Genomic DNA, 18375 nt, shown 5'->3' with positions numbered 1-18375 from the left:
GTGAATCAAAACATACACTAACATTTGTTTTCAAATTTCAAAACTTCATGTCCAGAGTTCTTCCCAAGTTTGCCTCAAATGGAGTGGACTTCCATGACACTTTCTGATCCTGCACAACCAAACAGTATTTTGTCAAAAGTTCGATTCCCCTTCTCGTCAAAGTTCAGATCTCCTTCTCGTAGTTTAGAACAGATTAGAAATTTATCGCTTGAACAAACAGAAACATCAATTCAATCTCTTACCTGTCTGTTTTCCCATACTGGTTTGGCCATTCCTCTGCAGCTCCCAACAGTTCCTATGATCGGCATTTCCTCTGGACTCGGGCTTCGTGACCTTTTTCGGAGTAGAAGAAGCCGACAGCTGCTTAAGCTCCTCAGCTGTCCAAGCTCCCAGGATTGGCCTATCTTCACGGCTTCCGGGTGCATTAAACATGTTCCCCACGGAATTATTGCTACTAGGATTTGACATTGGTGTTGTCTCAGACTCAGCCAGCCAGCTCGAAGGGCTCGTGTCGATGCAAGAAGACGACTCTGTCCTCGGCCTTGTGCCGAGTTTCGACTGCTTCAAAGCAGGCTCCGGACTAAAGGGTAATTTCAAATCTTGCTCCTCCTCCACCTCCACCTCCACCTCCATGTTTATGTTCTCCTTCTCTTTGTGCTGCTGCTTTGGAGCTTCTGTTGGAGTTGACTTTTCTTTGATCTCCTCCTTCCATTGACCAAGATTTTCAACGGGGGTCAACACTCCCTGAAAACTCTGCCTCCCGTAATCTCTTCTTCCATTTTGCTGCTTTGGCATTGGACTGTTTACCTCCTTCTCTTCTGTTCCAGAATCATCACAAACTTCATGTCTTCGAGAATCAATCGATAACGAAAACAAGGACTCGGAAGACTCTTCTTCAACAAAGATTTGCTTACTACTCTCAAACTCATCAGCGTTAGCACAATCATCATCTTCATCCTCACTGTTTTCGCACTTTTCGTAACGATGATTCAACGGATGAGATGATGGTGATACCACACTTGATACAATCGAATTCGGTTCGATCCCCTTTCTCGTCTCCTCTTCATTCTCCTTCTCATCACAGATTTCCACCAATACATTGGAGAGTTCTTCCTTGGTGGGTGTTTCTTCATCATTTGCCGCGACATTCAAATCAAATGTGACTGTCTTTATATCACCATTCTTTGATTGTTCTTCACTCTTCTCTCTAATCACACACATCAATGAACAAACATAAATTATAAACAACACAAAACCCGTAAATCCAACGAAGCGGATTCTCCGAAAAACGAAACAAAATCAAGATCCAAGCTTTGACAATGGATTTCTTACTCTGATTCTTTGCTGTGTTTAATGGCTTTTATAAGCTCTTCTAGCTTTGTGGGTTCAGCTTCAGCAGGTTGGATTTGAAGAGCTTCTTCAGCAACTTCAATGCTCTGTGACAAGTTAATCTCCGACGGGTAAAAATCAAAAGTAACAAAATGGAAATGGCAGTAAAAATCACAGGAAAAAAAAAAAAAAAAAAACCTTTGTGGGCTTACATGGTGCTTAAAGGGAGTTACAGTGACTGAACTTTTGAGCTTTCGGCGCTTACAAGTAGAGAAGCACTTTGGAAAGCACCCCATGAATGATTGTCGACTTTTACAGCTGACTTCTTTCGGATGCCTTTTACTCTGGAAGAGAGAGAGAGAGAGAGAGAGAGGACTGAAGACACAAGGGTCAATAGGGTTCGAAGACGAAGAATCTGAAAGCTTGAAAATATGACCGTTGAGATTTTGTCTTTGGGCTTCTTTTAGTGGAAGTTGGTTTGGGTGGGATGAGAATCCACTAAAATGATAGTGACCCAGCCCAAGATCGGATCCTCTTTCTCCTCTCCATCTAGAGAAATTTTGTATGTGTAGGGAAAACAATCATTTGTTAGTGTTGATATATATATTTTTTTGGTGATCAAAAGTTCAGGGGAGGGGAGGCTACACCATCATAGGGTCAGAGTATACCACAAGTTTGTTTGAGAACTTATCGGGGGTCTTAGCTCTTTTTTGGATTTTACTACAGATAACTAATTAAGAGAGATTACTGACAGCAAAACTCAAACTTAAACCTTAGTCTGACGAAGAGAACGATCCTTATAACCTTGCGGTGGTGGCTGACCTATATCTTTCACAAAAACCAAACATTTAAAACCCACCCATCTCTCTTCCTCTATATCTTTCACCCTAATTTATCTCACATAAAATCTCAAACCATTGGTTTACAATTCATAGTCATCCTCCTTTTTATCCTTCACAAGGTATGTTCATTTTGATGTGTTAGTAGTTTATTGTCCTATTAGGATGGAGACGTTGATTTTTGTGCCTATTTTACTCTTGAAATATGTTCTTAGTTCGAGAAATATTAAAGTAACTCTTTTAAAATGAGGCTCGAATTGGTGTTTTTCAATTGAGTGAAATTTTTTTACTAAATGATCAAAATGATTAACGTTGGATAATCTCATGGACAATTTTTATCGATCTTAAATCTCAAAAATTAAAATGAATAGTTATATGAATCTTATAGATTATTTTGATTAACAAAAAACTTACAGTACTGTTCACTTTAACGAAAAATCATATTTTTACACTAAAAAGTCAATTCCAGTACCATTTATTTATTTATTTTTTTTATCTTTATCGTTAAAACTTAAAGTTTTCAAATCATGCTGATTAGTTTTTCTTATTTTGAATGAAAAGCAATTTATTTGATTAGTGGAACTTGTATAGTGTATGATAAGTGCTGTCCTCTCAAACTTCCTTATTAAATCGAACAATTAATTTAGTGGACCACGTCCATAAGCCACCAAAATTGAACCTTACCAAGCATAAATAAATAATTATTTATCTAAAAATTTCCATCACTGTGACAACGACTAGACATAGCCCTTTCGTAACTCGTGACCAATATGTTGTTTTCAGAAAACGAAATATTCACAAAATGTTGTTGTCTTGAAGCATGTGGGTCGAATACCACAAAATGTGGGTCTTCGAATGCCACAGATAACATGGTCTCTCGGTTGGTGTTTTTATAGTACCAGTTTCATACAAGGTTTTCATTTCACTGCTCATGAAGAGGGATGCAATAATTTTCGATCTTATATTGACAGTTTCTTGATCACATACGGATTATTTAATTAAAAAATTTTAACGAAAAATTTTCAAAAAATTTAGTTTTTAATAAAAATAACAAAATAAAGGTATAAGTGAATAGTACCAGAAGTGACTTTTTTTTGAGTAAAAAATATCCTTAACGTTAAAAATGAACCTTATCAAAAATATTTCGTTAAGATTTCTTATTTAATATTCAAAGTATTCAAATTTTTTTTTTTTGCCTACACAAAATGAACAAACAATATAAGAACATTATTTGTCCCTCTCCACGAATACCGAAACAGAATCTCTAAGAAGGCACTCGCGTGTATAGATGTATCAACTACTATGACATGCAATACAATTGTTATAACCAAGGTTTTAAAAGGCTCTAGTTGGGTAGCAAACAAAACTCTAACATTTAGGTGTCTAGGCAGAGGTTAGGCGGTTTTTTTATTTATTTATTTTATTTTTTATTTTATTTTTATAATCAAATTATTGTATAACATATAATTAATATCCATTTATACTTAAAAAAAAGATATAATTATATTGAAATACATAAATTGCAAAATTGAATGATTCATAGTTTATAAAGTATTAAATCATATTGGAAACATGGAGAACAAATATATAGTGAGCGTTCATCCAAGTATTCAACAAGTCTCTTGCAATTTATTAAAAAATAAAATGCAAAATGAAAGTTATATATTTTGAGTCTAAATGAAAGTTGCGACCTAGGTGATGGTGCTTAGGTAGGTCTAGGCGCATTTTCTTAATTTTCCAACGCTTAGGATTAATCCGGACAATGACTAGCCGTTTAACGCTGCCTAGATGCGAGGTGAAATTTTTTAGAACAATGGTTGTAACATGTCTCTTTTATGACAAATGATATTATGCGGCTTTAGGTGAAATTTTTTAGAACAATGATTATACTATCTCTTTTATGATAATTCCCACTTAAGGGAGTACATTAAATTTGATTTTTCTTTACAATATTTTCATGATATTGTCACTTCTAAGCTGTAACAAGCGCACTCAACTCTCTATCATTTTTTTTTTTTTTGAGATGTCCACCATTAGCCCATGTTCATAACTTCTTATATATATATATATATATATATATATATATAAGCCCTTTACGCAAGAGGATCCTCATTTTTTCAAAAAATGGAAATTAAGTGTGGGACTTATTCCATCAAACTTTAATGATCCAAATCGTTTATTTTGTAAGTTTTGATTCATAGATCATCCTTGCACAAATTCAATTAAATCTGAAACCATTTGCCAATTTAATTATCAAGATAAAATTTTATTGTTTCTTATATAACAAAGTATTCATCAATTTCTTTAAACCCAATTAGATGTCTTAAACATTTCCAATTTAGCTAATATTTTGCAAGGATGATCTATGAGGTGCAACTTGAAAAATAGACGGTTCGGATCGTTAAAGTTTAATCTAGTGTGGACTCCAGAACTAATCCCCATTTTTATAAAAAAATGGAGATCCATTTCCTTAAAGATTTCCTATATATATATGGGGCAAATGCATGACACTGTTTTTTTTACACAACTTTTGACACACGTTTTTTGTGGCTCACTCTTAGTGTATTTTAACAATTCGAACTATTTATCTTTTGAAACATCATTCATAGATCATAATTGCAAAAACTTAGACAAATCCAAAATCATTAAGACATTAATTTGTAGTGAAGAAAATAGACAAATACGATTCTATAAAGAAACCTTAAACCCTTAAATACAACGGTCATACATTTTCAGATCTGAGTAATTTTTTTTAGAAGAAAAACTAAAAAATTAAACTGTTCAAATTATTAAAATACATTATAACATAAAACCCCTCAAAAGCTTACATAAAAAATAGTGCGACGGATCTGCCACTTGGTACATATTATTCATGAATCGGCTTACAAAAGATTATTTTTTTCAGCTATATATTATCAAGTAGGAGGTGATAATTATATGCATGGTGGTCCTTGTATTAGCTGTAAATGTCTGCGTGGATAAAAAGAAACTACCAAGTGGCGTCCTGTCAGATTGGCATCTCATCAACTTGGGTTAATTTTGGGAATTTCATTTTATATATAAACAAATTTGCACTTGCAAACCCTAGTTAGATGACTAATTACTTTGATTAATCTTCGCCAATTTGATTAAAATAAGTTTTTACCAATCTAAGATATGCACGATTGGGAAGTTGATAGCTAAGTTACCAATTTAACCCCATCACCACCAAACTCCACTTCAACCTACTAGCATTAAACTAAAATAGTGTCATTCACATACCTATTTTTAACTCTACATCTTTGTTAACTTTTTTATCTTTTTCAATTTATTTGATCTGACAGCTGAAAATTGAGATGTGTGCATAAAGTAAAAATGAATGCGTGGATAACACTATCCTAAAATTATACCGTGTGCATATATAAGTTGAACTTCATCACTAGCACTACGTACGATTAATTAAGAGTGGTTCTATTCGCACACGTATTTTTACTTTTCATGCACTTCTTTTAATTTTCAACATTCGAACCAAATGAATAGAAAAAGATCAATTGATAAAAATTTACAAGAGTGTGTGGAATGTAAAAATGAGTGCGAATATCATTGCTCTTAATTTAGTGATATGTTTCTCAAATTTGACTCTCATAAATATCAGTTCGATATCTAATTACATTTAATTTATTGTGTAGCTAGCTTAGCCCAAATCCTGTTTCTTAAATATTGTTGAGATCTGTGAACGACTCTCTTTTGCTCTATTGCTCATGTGATAATGTTTATGAGGGGTTCAAAGGGTGAACCACCTATTTAATAAAAAGAGAGTTTTAATGGAAAGCTCGCGGTACTGTTTATTTTAAAAAAAAAAAAAATCATATTTTTACATTAAAAAATCAAATCCAGTATTATTCACTTTACCCTTTATTTTGTCCTTATCGTTAAAACTCAAAGTTTTCAAACTATTTTCATTAGTTTTTCTTAATAAAAATTTATAATATAGTAATTTAATGACAAAAAAAGTACCTATCTTTATTTTTGAGCCAAAGATCCAATTACGTTAGCCTCATAGGACCAAAATAGTTAAAAGTAGTGAAAAGCAAGTGTGAGTGTCAAGTCTCGAACATACTATACCAATAAGCTAAATAATGGATTAATTAATCATAATTTCCAACTTTGCACTCCAAAACTCTATTTATTCAACTGAGTTCATAATTATTGAGGTTGGTCAAATCCCCTAGTTTTATTAGGGGGAGGAAGTTTAGTTTTATTTGGGGGAGGAAGTTGGTGTTTGGTCAACAAACTAGAAGTTAAGTAATGTTAGTAGACAAAATTATAGTTTAAATTTGTAAATTAAATAATGTGTCTGATAAAAAATAAATACGGTAATCAATATTTAAATGATAATTCAATTATTAATTTTTATGCTATTTAATATATAAAATTTAAAGAAAACTAATGAAAATAGTTTGAAAATTTTGAGTTTTAATGATAAGAACAAAATAAATAGTATCATGATTAATTTTTTTAGTATAAATGCATGATTTTTCGTTAAAATTAACAGTATTAAAATTTTTTTTGTTAAAATTCTGAAAAATTTAACATTTATAGCCCGTGACATTATTCCAAAAAGCTTAGCCAAGAACTAGAAAAAAGCAGCATAAAAAGTGAAGGGGTTTGGTATTTTGATGAATTGGGTTCGTGCCATGTGTCCACTCTTCCGAGAACCACCACTCTCCACTATCTTATACAAAAGGACACTCTCTGCGCCATCATCTAACTGCACAAAAATCTTAACAAGATCGAGTGGATGTCTGCGGTTGTTCAGAGAGGATGATTTGTCTGTTTGCTTCTCAACCTGGTCAGCTCCTCCCTTGCCACATACACCTCCCTCCGTCCCTCCCTCCCTCTCCCTCTGCCTCTCCCTCTCTCTCTCTTTCTCTGAAAGTTCCTGTCCTCTCTTGGTTTTGCTGAGATACCCTTTGGATAATTTCTGGTGCTAATATTTATTTCTTAATTAAAGATAAAAAAAATACACCAAATTTGCTGTTTCTGGCATCAACTTTTAGCCACGCTTATCTGTGTTCTGTCAAGCTGTTTGCTTCTTCTTTTTGTGGAATCAGTGGCATGTTTCTCTTTGCATGCGCTCTCTTTTTTGGTTTTTGACATTTTGCTGCCCACCTTTTGCTTCTTTTTCTTTTTCAAATCCAGGTGAAATATTTTTCCACATTTTTTTTTCTCTTGAAGGTAATATTTTTACTTCAAAAATGGGATCATTGGATTATGGGGTCTCTTCACTAATCTTCTGTTAACCAGAGCAATTAAAGTTTGATTACCAAAATTATTATTATTTTTTTAAATTTTCATGTAAATTTTGCAATTTATCTGGTTGACAGTAAATCATTCTTCCATGACTGTCGCATGGTTCTTGCAACAGTTCTTCTGCACTCTCTGATGGAGAATTTCATTTTTTTTTTTTGCAGCTGGAAGGAAGATGGAGGTGGACCCCACCGAAGTTTTTGAGGTGATGGAAATAGATGGCTGAGATTTGACAATTCTTCTGCTTTTCTACTTATGAAAATCCAATACACAATACTAGAAATTTTATTTAGTTTTTTAGAAAGTAGATAATTAAAAGTTAAATTGCTTCATGTGATTGCAGTAATCAGAGTTAGTTGGCATCCCATGAATTTCTGGTGAAAAGAAAAGGCTTCAGATTTTCTGTTGGTTTCATTGATCCTTGGAGGTGAAGAAAATAAATAAAAAATGGAGCCATCAAATCAGAAGTCTCTGGAGAGAGCTGTTTCACAGAAGGCTTTTCAAATGGGGAGTTCATTTCCTTGTCAAATTTGTGTGGTGGGTTTTCTGTGTGGAGTTTGCCTCACTTCTCTCTTTCTTGCTGCACTCACTTCCCTTGGTACTTTTGAGTATGGAGGCCTTTCGTTTTCGTCGATTTCTCAGGGTTCTTCAGCTGGGAATTCAAGCTCAGAGTTCATCAGTGAGTCGAATTTCCTCATATACTCTTCAATTTCTTGGTCATTTTTGCTTTTCTCTTTACATTTTGAGATGTATAATTTGGAGCTTTGGTGTTTTTAATTTGAGCGATATTCTAATTTAATGTACATTACAAGCGATTATAATTGAACTTGAGTACAGAAGTCATTCGAGCGATATTCTAATTTAATGTAAATTACGAGGAGGGTATTTGAACTTGGGTGCGGTGGAGGAGCACAATGTTCTAGCCAACTTGGCTACGTCTAGGTCCGTGCGAGTTCGGGGAGTTCATATACTTTTTAATGAGGTTTAATTAACTAAACTAGGGTGGAGAATCAGGGTGAGAAGGCAGGATGGGGAATAATTAAAAGGTGTATTCAAAGCTACTTAAAGTTAGAATAATAACTTCATGAACACATTTTCTTCACTTGAATACTTAACTTTGACTAGACTTGCTAGTTGAATCCTGAATATATGCTTTAATAATTCATCCATAAGCTTTTAGACAAATTCAGTCGCTTAATGCGAAATGGCAGCTCCGTGACTTCGAGGTTCAGTCGAGGCGGGTGTGCGTGTGTCTAGATAAAAATAACAGTTATTTTAATCAATGGCATTCGTCAAGTAGTTTACCGAAGAATTAGAAGGATTTGCAAGAGACTAACTTTATGGTTTTGAATTTGAAGATGTGGTTGCAGGCACAAACTGCAGTTCAAAACGGCAAATCAGAACAGAGAAAAAAGTTGATTCACTGAGAAGTGAAGAAATGATCAATGATGAGAGAGTCACATTACTGTATTCAGCTTGGAGTGCTGTACTAAATGAATCAGGTTCTGGAGAGAGTGACCTCTTGCAGAGACTTGGAGTAAGCAGATCCAGTATTCCAAATGCCCCACATTTGGAAAACTGCATGTTGAAAGCACAAGTAAACGAGCGCCTTGATAAGCATGCGGAAAACGAGAAGTATCCTCCTTGGACAAGTTGGAAGGGATTGTTGGACAGGTACCCTGCAGCTGCAACTAATGAGCAGTCGAGATACTTTAGGCATCAAGATATATCCGAAGGTGCCTACGCTCCCTGGGTATGTTTCTAGGTCTTGAAATCCCATAACTTTTTCTCCCTGTAGAACAAGAATTTGGAAAGATTAGCATGTATAAGTCAGTGCAATCTTGCATACATGTACATATGCATTTAATCGTTATTTATTTCGTATGATATTTTGAATTTTTATGTGGCTTAGTGAGGTAAGAAGATGATGTGTTTTGCAATCTTTTGCTAATAAGCAAAGCTTCTGCAGATTACAGGGTCCGATGAAGAAAATTTTCCCTTGACACGAAAAGTGCAACGAGACATATGGATGCATCAGCATCCTTTGAACTGCAGCGACCCTAGCGTAAAATTTCTTGTAGCTGACTGGGAAAGATTACCAGGATTTGGCATTGGAGCACAGATCGCCGGAATGTGTGGGCTTCTAGCTATTGCAATCAATGAAAACAGGGTCCTTGTCACCAACTACTACAATCGAGCTGACCATGATGGTTGTAAAGGTTAATATCACTACATCTCAGCTCAACTGTTTTGACGATTTTCATTCTTATATAACTGCATATAGGAGTTCGAAACATCAAAATAGACTTTTGTTCTTATAGTCGAGTGTGGATGATAAGATCCATGTGTTACAGGTTCGTCCCACTCCAGTTGGTCTTGCTACTTCTTTCCAGAAACATCCATACAATGTCGAAATCGTGCTTTTGAGCTTATGGGAAGTGAAGAAGCCCGGAAAAAAGGCACCATTACAGCAAAAGAAAGTTATAACTCAAAGAAAATATGGGTTGGACCTACACCCAAGTAATAATTTGCATCTCTAACCATTTGGTTTTCAGTTCACTTCTCCTAATAGTTAGCAGCTTATGTATTTCTGTTTATCTCATGTCGTTTGTCAAATATTTAATGCAGAATATGGGGCGATCCATGGAGTCATTTGCAACCTACGACAGAAATAAATGGGAGTTTGGTTGCTTATCATCGCAAAATGGACCGGAGGTGGTGGAGAGCACAGGTAGTCTATATAGATCTATAAATATATTTGCTTCCAAGTACGCTATATTCATGAAAGAAAAGCAAGCTCCATATTTGATTGGAAGTTGTTACATTATGTCAGGCGGTTCGATACTTGATGAGATTTCAAACGGAGTACACATGCGGCTTATTGAATGTTGCCCGCCATGCTGCATTCGGAAAGGAAGCTGCCCGTATGGTCATCAGAAGTTTTGACGGAAAATGGCCTAAGGTTTGTTACTTTTGTCCCTTCTGCCTTGTTTTTCTTGCAGGACAGAGGTAAACAAATAATTTCACTTGATTGTCTTCGTACAAAAATGGCTTCTGATTGTAAAGAGGTCTCGATTTGTATATATCGAGTTTGGAGCACACCGGATTAGTAGTACCATATACAGCGCGCGATATTGAGATTATGCAAATCGAATCTTCTCAAACGATTATACTTTGTAACGTCTTTCGTTGCAGGATGTTACAATCGACCCAAGGTCCGATATCGAAGAATTTGTTTGGTCTAGTCACAAGCCGTGGATGCCTCAGCCACTGCTTAGCATGCACGTGAGAATGGGAGACAAAGCGTGCGAAATGAAGGTGGTGGAATTCGAAGAATACATGGGTCTTGCTGACCGAATAAGAAGGCGCTTCCCGCAGCTTAAGAGTGTGTGGCTCTCTACTGAAATGCAGGTTTAGTTTTCTGGCATTAACATCATGTTTCTGAATAGATTTAGAAGTGATCGATCTTGCGCAAACCTAACATTAACAATGTTCCAGGAAGTGATAGACAAATCCAAAAGTTACCGTCACTGGGACTTCTACTACACGAACGTGACCCGTCAAGTGGGGAACTCGACAATGGCCGCTTATGAAACGAGTCTCGGAAGGGAGACTAGCACGAACTATCCGATTGTTAATTTCTTGATGGCAAGTGAAGCTGACTTTTTCATTGGAGCACTGGGTTCAACTTGGTGCTTCCTTATCGATGGAATGAGAAACACCGGCGGGAAAGTTATGGCCGGATACTTAAGCGTTAACAAGGACCGGTTCTGGTAGAAAATCCGTCTAAACTACCGGCAACACGAATAGATGTGTAAATCATTAGGTCAACAATTTTGTTGTCTGTAAATCGGTATGTATCGACAGTAAAATCGTCATATCTTAAATCATGTAATCCCTGTACATGCTCAGATAAGCAAAGACCCATGAAGACGGACTGTTAACGTGCAACGTCTTTCATTTGTATTTGTGTTTGTGCCACTCGGCATCGAGAAAAAGTTCTCCGAGGGAACAACGTACCACTCCGACGATGTGAAACGCTGTGCACTTAGTAGAGGCACCGAAGAGTTTCACATCGTGCATTTTTAGTAGACACCAAAGAAACAACGCAGAACGACCACCTGAAAGATGTTTGAAGACTATTAAAGCATCACACATCTAAACTCCGTACGCTGCCAGCGGGTCTTTGTACCACTCGAACATTGAGAAAAAGGTTGTTCGAGGGAACAATGTACCACTCCTATTATGTGAAACACTGCATTTTGTGCGGACACATAAGAAAAAGGGAACTTTAACGAAAAACTTCTAGTACTGTTCATTTTAACGAAAAACTACATTTTTATACTAAAAAATCAATCTTAATACTATTCACCTTATCCTTTATTTTGTCTTTATCGTTAAAACTTAAAGTTTTCAAACTTTTTTCAGTAGTTTTCTTTAAGAAAAATCATAGAGCGACCACCTCAAAGATGTTTGAAGGCTACTAAAGCTTTCACTCATCTAAATTCCGTACCCTGCCGGCCACCAATAGCCCGCGGCGGCCCCTCCTCCGACTCACCTCTCTCTGTCTTATCTGCTGTTGTATTCATCAACTTTTGAAAGCAATTCCAAAGAGATGTATATATTTTCTATTGAATCTTGAGAAAGTTCAAGCATTTCCATACATATTTTAGCACAAAACATACAGAACCGAAACAGATGATGGTCTTGGCTACAATGACAAGCACAAGAAAATACCAACCACAAAAAAAATGAAACAACTTAGATACAAAGATTGATGTGAACTCGAAATTAGAACAAGAGAAGTCAGTTCCTCTCAGATTTCACGGCACATAACAATACAATAATTGAAGAAGATACATATATTCTTCTTCTAAATCAACAATTACGAGCCTAAAACGTATCAGGCAAGACTTTCGTGATAAAATCCAATGTGAAGAATGAAGGTCACGAACACACAAGAACTGGCTTTACCTCATTTTGTCTCCCACGAAATCCCTCTTAGAGGTAGAGCAGTAGTAAATTATGCCAAACTATTCTTCGACATCCTCGCTTGCCCGATGTCCTGCTTCGGCAGGCTTGGCTGTTGCATGTCTCCTGTGTTTCTTGCTCTTGGCTTTCTTGGCCTTCATGCGGCGTTTTTTCTCATTGGCATCAACCCAGGTATAGTCTGACGGTATGAGGAAAGGGTCAACTTCATCCTTATACCGGTGGCTTTCGCTGTCACTTGATTGCCCACCACGACTTCCTCTCACCCATGACATCCATGACGAGGATCCTTCTGAGTCCTTTGACTTTGCATCCTGAAAATGTGCAGGACTGGAGAGAGGGGTTGAAAACTCCTCCACCAGCTGAAGCTCCTCAAATTTGGTAAATGTTATAAGAACTCGTATTGTTGGGACAATAGGAATAGCAACCTGCGGTAGGGAAACGCAACTTTAGGTTGACATTCAAAAACAGAGGCTGAAGGGCTACAAAGGGTAAACCTATAAATTACATGATGCCATACTAATCGATAAAACTGAACAGTGAGAACCAAAAACACACGCATGTAAATTTTGTAAAAATAAGATTCTAAAAAGAACCCGTACAAATCACTCAGCAGACTTCACCCAGAATATTTCTAACCTTGTTACGCATCTACCAAATATTAAGAAATTATTTCGCAGCAATTCAAGGAATTGTGGCAAATAAGTTGAATTTTGTTTATGAAATATGTTTTAATCAGGTGATAGCAACTGGACAGCATGACCATACCAACCAACAAAATTGCATAAACAATCAAACTGTGGAAAAGTAGTCTATGAAGCTAGAACTTTCGTATTACCTTAACAGGAAAGGTGCCAGGGGGTAATTTAGTGGTCAAAAGCTCCCGGAGTCTCCTTATAGCCTTGACCTTGTTTGCTAAGATGTCTAGTAAAGGAAGAAGCTCATCTGTTTTCAACGGGAAATCTGGCGTCAACCACAAGACAGGCCTCAAACCCTTTTTGTACTCACTCTCATGCTTAGAATCAGTAGACCCTTTCTTCTTTTTCTTCTTACTGCTTTTATCTTTTCCCTTTTTCCCATCTGCAATGTCGTCTTTAGGGAATTCAGATGATGGTTTTTGATGATCAAGTGATTTCTGATTGCCACCTTCTGGGGCCAACTTTGAGAACTTCTTCAAAGGCTTTGGATCTTCAGAATCATCGTTTCCCCTTGAATTTTTCTTGTTCCAACCAAACCAACCCTTCTTCTCCTTAACAACACCGTTCGATTCACAGTTCTCATACGAGCCTCCTGAACCTTTTTCATGGCAGTCGGATACCCCATTGTCCTCGTCCTCACAAGCACCATCTGAGTTCCCCACACGAAGTGCAGAATCCAACTGCTTTTTTTCTTCAGCAGTCAATACATCATCGTATTCATCATTATCACCACCATTTGCCACCTTTTCTTCATCATCCCCTGCAAAGAGTTCCTCATCAGTCATAGCACCTGGAACCCGCCTTGACTTCACACTCACCATCACGTGAAGCATATCATAAACTTTGGCCTTCCAATTTCCAACCATCTCAGTCCTCTCCTGTCGCCTCCAATTTAAATGGGGGATAAGCTCGGCCTGAGTAACATCAACGCCCGGCCTAAACATATTCGTCTGGGACATCAAGGCCACTTCATGGGCAACTTCAGCTTCGGTTGGTTGGGCACCAGCTCCTTCCAAAGCATTTGAGATTTCTTTCTCCTTATGAGCAAGAACAATCAAAGAACCAGGTGCCAAATTCACATTACCGTCCTCTGAAGAGTAGCCCTCTCCAAGAAACAGAAATGTTTGATCAGACCTTTGAATGCGAAACCCATCAAAACCAGCAAGAGTCATGTCAGCTCGAAGATTAGAACCACGCTTCCAAATTCGGTAAGTATCTGATGGAGCAATTCGACCAATAAACGGGATGACTGAGCTCTCAAAATGAAAACTTATCTCCATATAAAAATCACGAATCCGGGCTGTAGAGGCAACAATACGGGGAAGTCTACGACACCATTTAGCCCAAGCAAGGGGCTGGTAGTGCCGTGCAATGATCATAGCAATTGCTTCCTCTCTAGTGCACACAGCTTCTTGGAGAGCACTCCAACCATTCTCATTTTGAAGACTCCAATCAGCACCGGCTGCCATCAAAATCTCCGCTGAGCTTGGGTCCCGGAGACGCACAGCTAGATGAAGAGGAGTCTCACGACCAGGAACGTCTCTGCGATCAATGACAGCAGATACAGCATCAGCTCGGAGCTCAGCCTCAAGAGATTCATCTTCGGTGCTTACTTCACTGGCCTTGGCAAGTCGAGGGAGGGTAGAGATAATGCGCTTGAGAGTGGCATAGTCACGGCGTGCAACTGCCAAATGAGCTGGACTGTGGGAATACTTGGAAAAATCTTCCACTGATTCTACGGATTTAACTGTTCTCTCAGTTCCTAAGCTATTGCTGCTTTCACTCTTCATTTTCGGAACTCAAATTCAAAACAATTGCCCTCAAAACTTCAAATTCACCATTCCAAGAACCACAAACCAGGCCTAGGGTTTAACACCAACAAAATCTACCAAGTTTAGATTTTTGTTTTACTGGTGTTTTAGGTCCATGAACTCCCAAGCCCGACAATTCAATACGAACCCAGTCTGAATAATTTCAAAATCAAATCAGACTATGTTATTCACTCACCATTGCTAAAGCTTTAAGCATTTTCACAGCTTAATCTCCGAATCCAAACTACACCTGTTGATCTTGAGCTCCATCATAGCACCTAGAAGCTACCAGAAAGCCTCAAATCTGTAGAACAAACAAAAGATTTATCTTTTAGCTCAAACCATCACACAACAAGAAGCAAACCTTTGTACAAATGAAGCACAGATTTATGCACCAATACACGAAATTCGAAAACATAACTTTCGGATGGCTAACTTAATTATATCTACATTCTTACAAATACCCACCTAAAAAAGATCAAGAATTTCAATTCCATTTCTTATTTTCTTTCGCTACCCTCAACTTTCCCGGCAACCAAACGGAAAATATATTGCTTCCTCCTTTCTCTCAATAAAAGATGGAACAAGCGGCCTCAAATTTGAAACCCAAAATTCAAAATCACAACTTTCTGATTCCTAACTTAATTATCCACATTATTTCCGAAATACCCACCTAAAAAAGACCTAGAATTTCACTTCCATTCCTCCCATTTTCTTTCACTCCCCTCAACTTTCCCACCAACCAAACATAAAACAACTCTCTCTCTCTCTCTCTCTCAAAACAGAAACAACAAAAGAAGAAAGTACCTGAGAGAAAACACAAGAAATTGGGTTTTCAAGTCAAGCCAAGTCAAGAAATCGATTGAGCTGCAGAAGGAGAGAGAAAGATGGAAGAGAGAGAGGAAGATATGGAGGGGTTAATCGAACGGCTGGAGTGGAATTTTAGATGTGGAATCTAATACCCAGGATCTTCTTATCCCTTCTTCTTCTGGGTTCACACTGTATTATTAGCCTTGAAAGTTCAACTCGGTACAGAGAGGATGTGACCCGACTCGGTCCCTGACTCAGTCCCCCACCTCAGATCTCTGTCTCTCTCTCTCTCTCACTGTATTTCCAGGTTGAGTCTCTTCACTTTTGCTTTTTCTCTCTGTCACAGTTTTAGAGCGCCATTAAACAATTGCCTCCCTTTTTGCAGTAAATCACTTCCTTGCCATTCTTGGTGAATTTTCTTGTTTTGGGTAAATGATAAAGAGGTATTTGTCGATTTTCTTTTCCGAAGCTATTAATTTTTTCTTTAAATTTTAATTTTGGCTAATTATTTCCGAAACTTTATAATTGACTAATTTTCTCCTTAAATTTTAATTTTATCCGATTTCTCTTTAAGCTTTTATAATTGGCCAACTTTCCTCCTGACCTTAGGTTTTGGATTTCTTCATCCATCTTGATCACATTCACGACACGTGACAATTGTATGAGGAAAACTATAATTTTATACCTAATGTAGACAACATATTGTTTTTCTTCTCTGTCTCTTTTGCTAGTTCACTTTGTACATTTTTGTTTGAATTTTATTCATAATATTGACAACTATGAATCTTCTCCGTGATCTTACTTTTTCATACTAGAAACTGATCAATTATAAGCGTTCAGTGGGTAATTATAAGCATTCAGGTGGTAATCGGATAAAATTAAAAATCAAGTGGAAAATTGGTATCTCTTCACAAGATTTGGGAAGAAATCGACGATTACCTCAATATAGTAAATTAGGTATTATAATTTACCATATTATTATAAATAAATAAATATTATTGACACTCTAAAAATTTGATTGTGCTCTCTGTATAAAATTATATTTCTTTTTAAATATAAAAAATTTAGAATGTACAATTAAAATTTTAAAGTTTCAATAACAATTCCTTTATTATATTTTTAAGGTAGATTTTTAATCTAACATTAGGTTGATTGCTTTAGTGATGAAAATGATTAGCCCAAAGTAGGAGAAAAGTTCTTTCCCTTCTCTCCTATTCCTAAATAAAGAAGTAAAAAAAAGTCTAGATTTGTTTTTATACCATTTATATAACTAATTCCTTTTATTATAAAATGAGGTAAGGTACAATGTTATACTATGTTGTTTGTTTTGATACTAAAAAATCATAGATGGTTTAGAGTATAAACCAAGGATTCTCAAGATAAGAAAAAACAATTTAGACCTATCAATCATAACCAATTATCTTATATTTTAGATCAAATCATCCAATCAACACATTTTACAGTAGGTATCCCATCATACATTAATAACAGATTAATCTTTTTTCCCATGCAGTCCTGATATCACATATGGCAGCCCCAAGTCAAACGGTACGTCAAAGTAGAGTTGGTCTCAAATGGTGTGTCCTAACCCATCGGGGTTTGCAATCAACAAATTAAACAATTGTGATTATTTATTTTGCATGCAAAATTAATGAATTTTATTTATTTCAATTGATATTTTTATCAAAGAAATTAATAAGTTTTTGTTTTTATTTCTCACAAGCGATATTTTTATTTTAAACTAAATTAAAAAAGAAGAATCCAAGTTTGAAATGTAGTGTAATGTTGAAAAATCATATCCACTAAAACAATTTACCACTTACTTAACGAGCCGTTTTGGCTGCTCATCCACCACTTGCTTAATGAGCCATTTTGGCTACAAAACTTTATACAAGAGGTTTGTAAATGAAATTCGGTCAAAATTCCAAATTAGTATACAAAAACAAATTAATAGGCCAAGAAATAAGGGACTTGTTCAAACAAAACTATTGTTTAATAGTAATTAATCTTTGTTGAGTTACATATACAATGCATCCACCACCACTTAACCCATATTTGTTGTATTATCTTCCACACACATGTAACTAAAATGTGCAAAGATATTTTTAAATTTTAAAATATTTACATAAATAATTCTTTAGTTTTTAAGTTTATGGGGTCTCAGAAGGACCACCACTTCTCGATCACCGACAGTTTGCCAAGTTATGGTTGCCATGAGAGATTGCCAACTTATTATTAATCAGGAAATTAATTAGTAGGATGATAAGGGCCTTCTAATCCAGTCCTCACGTGATATCTGATTGGCTGACTAGTTTAAAAATGGTATCCCAATGCTTTTCATTGACAACCGATAAGTAATTTTGATGGTTTTAATTACAAAATAATTTTAATTTTATTTCTCATTGGAAGAAGAATGCTTAATAAGAGAAAATAATCACATAGTACATGAGTTTATATTTTGTACTATTATAAAATAACTTAGTTAACATATGACCATTGTCACATCCCGACCCAGGCCCCCATTACATTCTGGGCTCGATTTCACCGTAGCACGATATTGTCCGCTTTAGGCCCTGACCACGCCCTCACAGTTTTGTTTCTGGGAACTCA

General features: G+C 36.3%; 3 protein-coding genes across 6 annotated transcripts; 1 reads left to right on the top strand and 2 right to left on the bottom strand.

The window, feature by feature from the left end:
* Positions 1-37: 37 nt before the first annotated feature.
* Positions 38-1696, bottom strand: LOC103935694 (chromatin modification-related protein EAF7-like). Its single transcript, XM_009345499.3, is given in 5 exon segments — positions 38-109; positions 243-333; positions 335-1207; positions 1333-1436; positions 1542-1696. Coding segments are annotated over 5 exon segments (1224 nt in total). The 5' UTR covers positions 1626-1696.
* Positions 1697-6857: 5161 nt separating this feature from the next.
* Positions 6858-11423, top strand: LOC103935690. 3 transcript variants are annotated; one of them, XM_009345495.3, is made up of 10 exons: positions 6858-6999; positions 7622-7662; positions 7801-8136; positions 8816-9210; positions 9427-9676; positions 9812-9977; positions 10086-10188; positions 10291-10419; positions 10653-10868; positions 10956-11423. In XM_009345495.3, the coding sequence occupies exons 3-10, from the start codon at positions 7905-7907 to the stop codon at positions 11232-11234; spliced, it is 1770 nt and encodes a 589-aa protein (XP_009343770.2). In that variant the 5' UTR covers positions 6858-6999; positions 7622-7662; positions 7801-7904; the 3' UTR covers positions 11235-11423. The 3 variants fall into 3 exon arrangements, with proteins under 3 accessions (XP_009343770.2, XP_009343771.2, XP_048433190.1); XM_009345496.3 differs by lacking the exon at positions 6858-6999 and adding an exon at positions 7038-7349; XM_048577233.1 differs by lacking the exon at positions 6858-6999 and adding an exon at positions 7038-7385.
* Positions 11424-12058: 635 nt separating this feature from the next.
* Positions 12059-16107, bottom strand: LOC103935689 (ankyrin repeat domain-containing protein 13C-B). Of its 2 annotated transcripts, none has more exons than XM_009345492.3 (3): positions 15763-16107; positions 13285-15259; positions 12059-12874 (listed from the first exon to the last, which is right to left on the bottom strand). In XM_009345492.3, exons 2-3 carry the CDS (start codon positions 14932-14934, stop codon positions 12491-12493), a joined length of 2034 nt encoding a protein of 677 aa, XP_009343767.2. In that variant the 5' UTR covers positions 14935-15259; positions 15763-16107; the 3' UTR covers positions 12059-12490. The 2 variants fall into 2 exon arrangements, with proteins under 2 accessions (XP_009343767.2, XP_009343768.2); XM_009345493.3 differs by lacking the exon at positions 15763-16107 and adding an exon at positions 15424-15622.
* Positions 16108-18375: the final 2268 nt, after the last annotated feature.

Source organism: the organism of the source record quoted next, unplaced genomic scaffold (genome assembly GCF_019419815.1).
Source record: "Pyrus x bretschneideri cultivar Hongxiangsu unplaced genomic scaffold, Pyrus_bretschneideri_v1 Contig11, whole genome shotgun sequence".
Lineage (NCBI taxonomy): Eukaryota > Viridiplantae > Streptophyta > Magnoliopsida > Rosales > Rosaceae > Pyrus > Pyrus x bretschneideri.
Note: the sequence above shows the minus strand (reverse complement) of the source record. Positions and strands in the feature narration are given on the sequence as shown.

Coding starts and splice junctions, on each gene's coding strand:
- LOC103935690 (XM_009345495.3), top strand. CDS start 7,905: ATGGAGCCATCAAATCAGAAGTCTCTGGAGAGAGCTGTTTCACAGAAG. Junction 8,137..8,815: donor TTCAAGCTCAGAGTTCATCA/GTGAGTCGAATT, acceptor TTGAATTTGAAG/ATGTGGTTGCAGGCACAAAC. Junction 9,677..9,811: donor TGACCATGATGGTTGTAAAG/GTTAATATCACT, acceptor CATGTGTTACAG/GTTCGTCCCACTCCAGTTGG.
- LOC103935689 (XM_009345492.3), bottom strand. CDS start 14,934: ATGAAGAGTGAAAGCAGCAATAGCTTAGGAACTGAGAGAACAGTTAAA. Junction 12,875..13,284: donor CTGGCACCTTTCCTGTTAAG/GTAATACGAAAG, acceptor TCCCTACCGCAG/GTTGCTATTCCTATTGTCCC.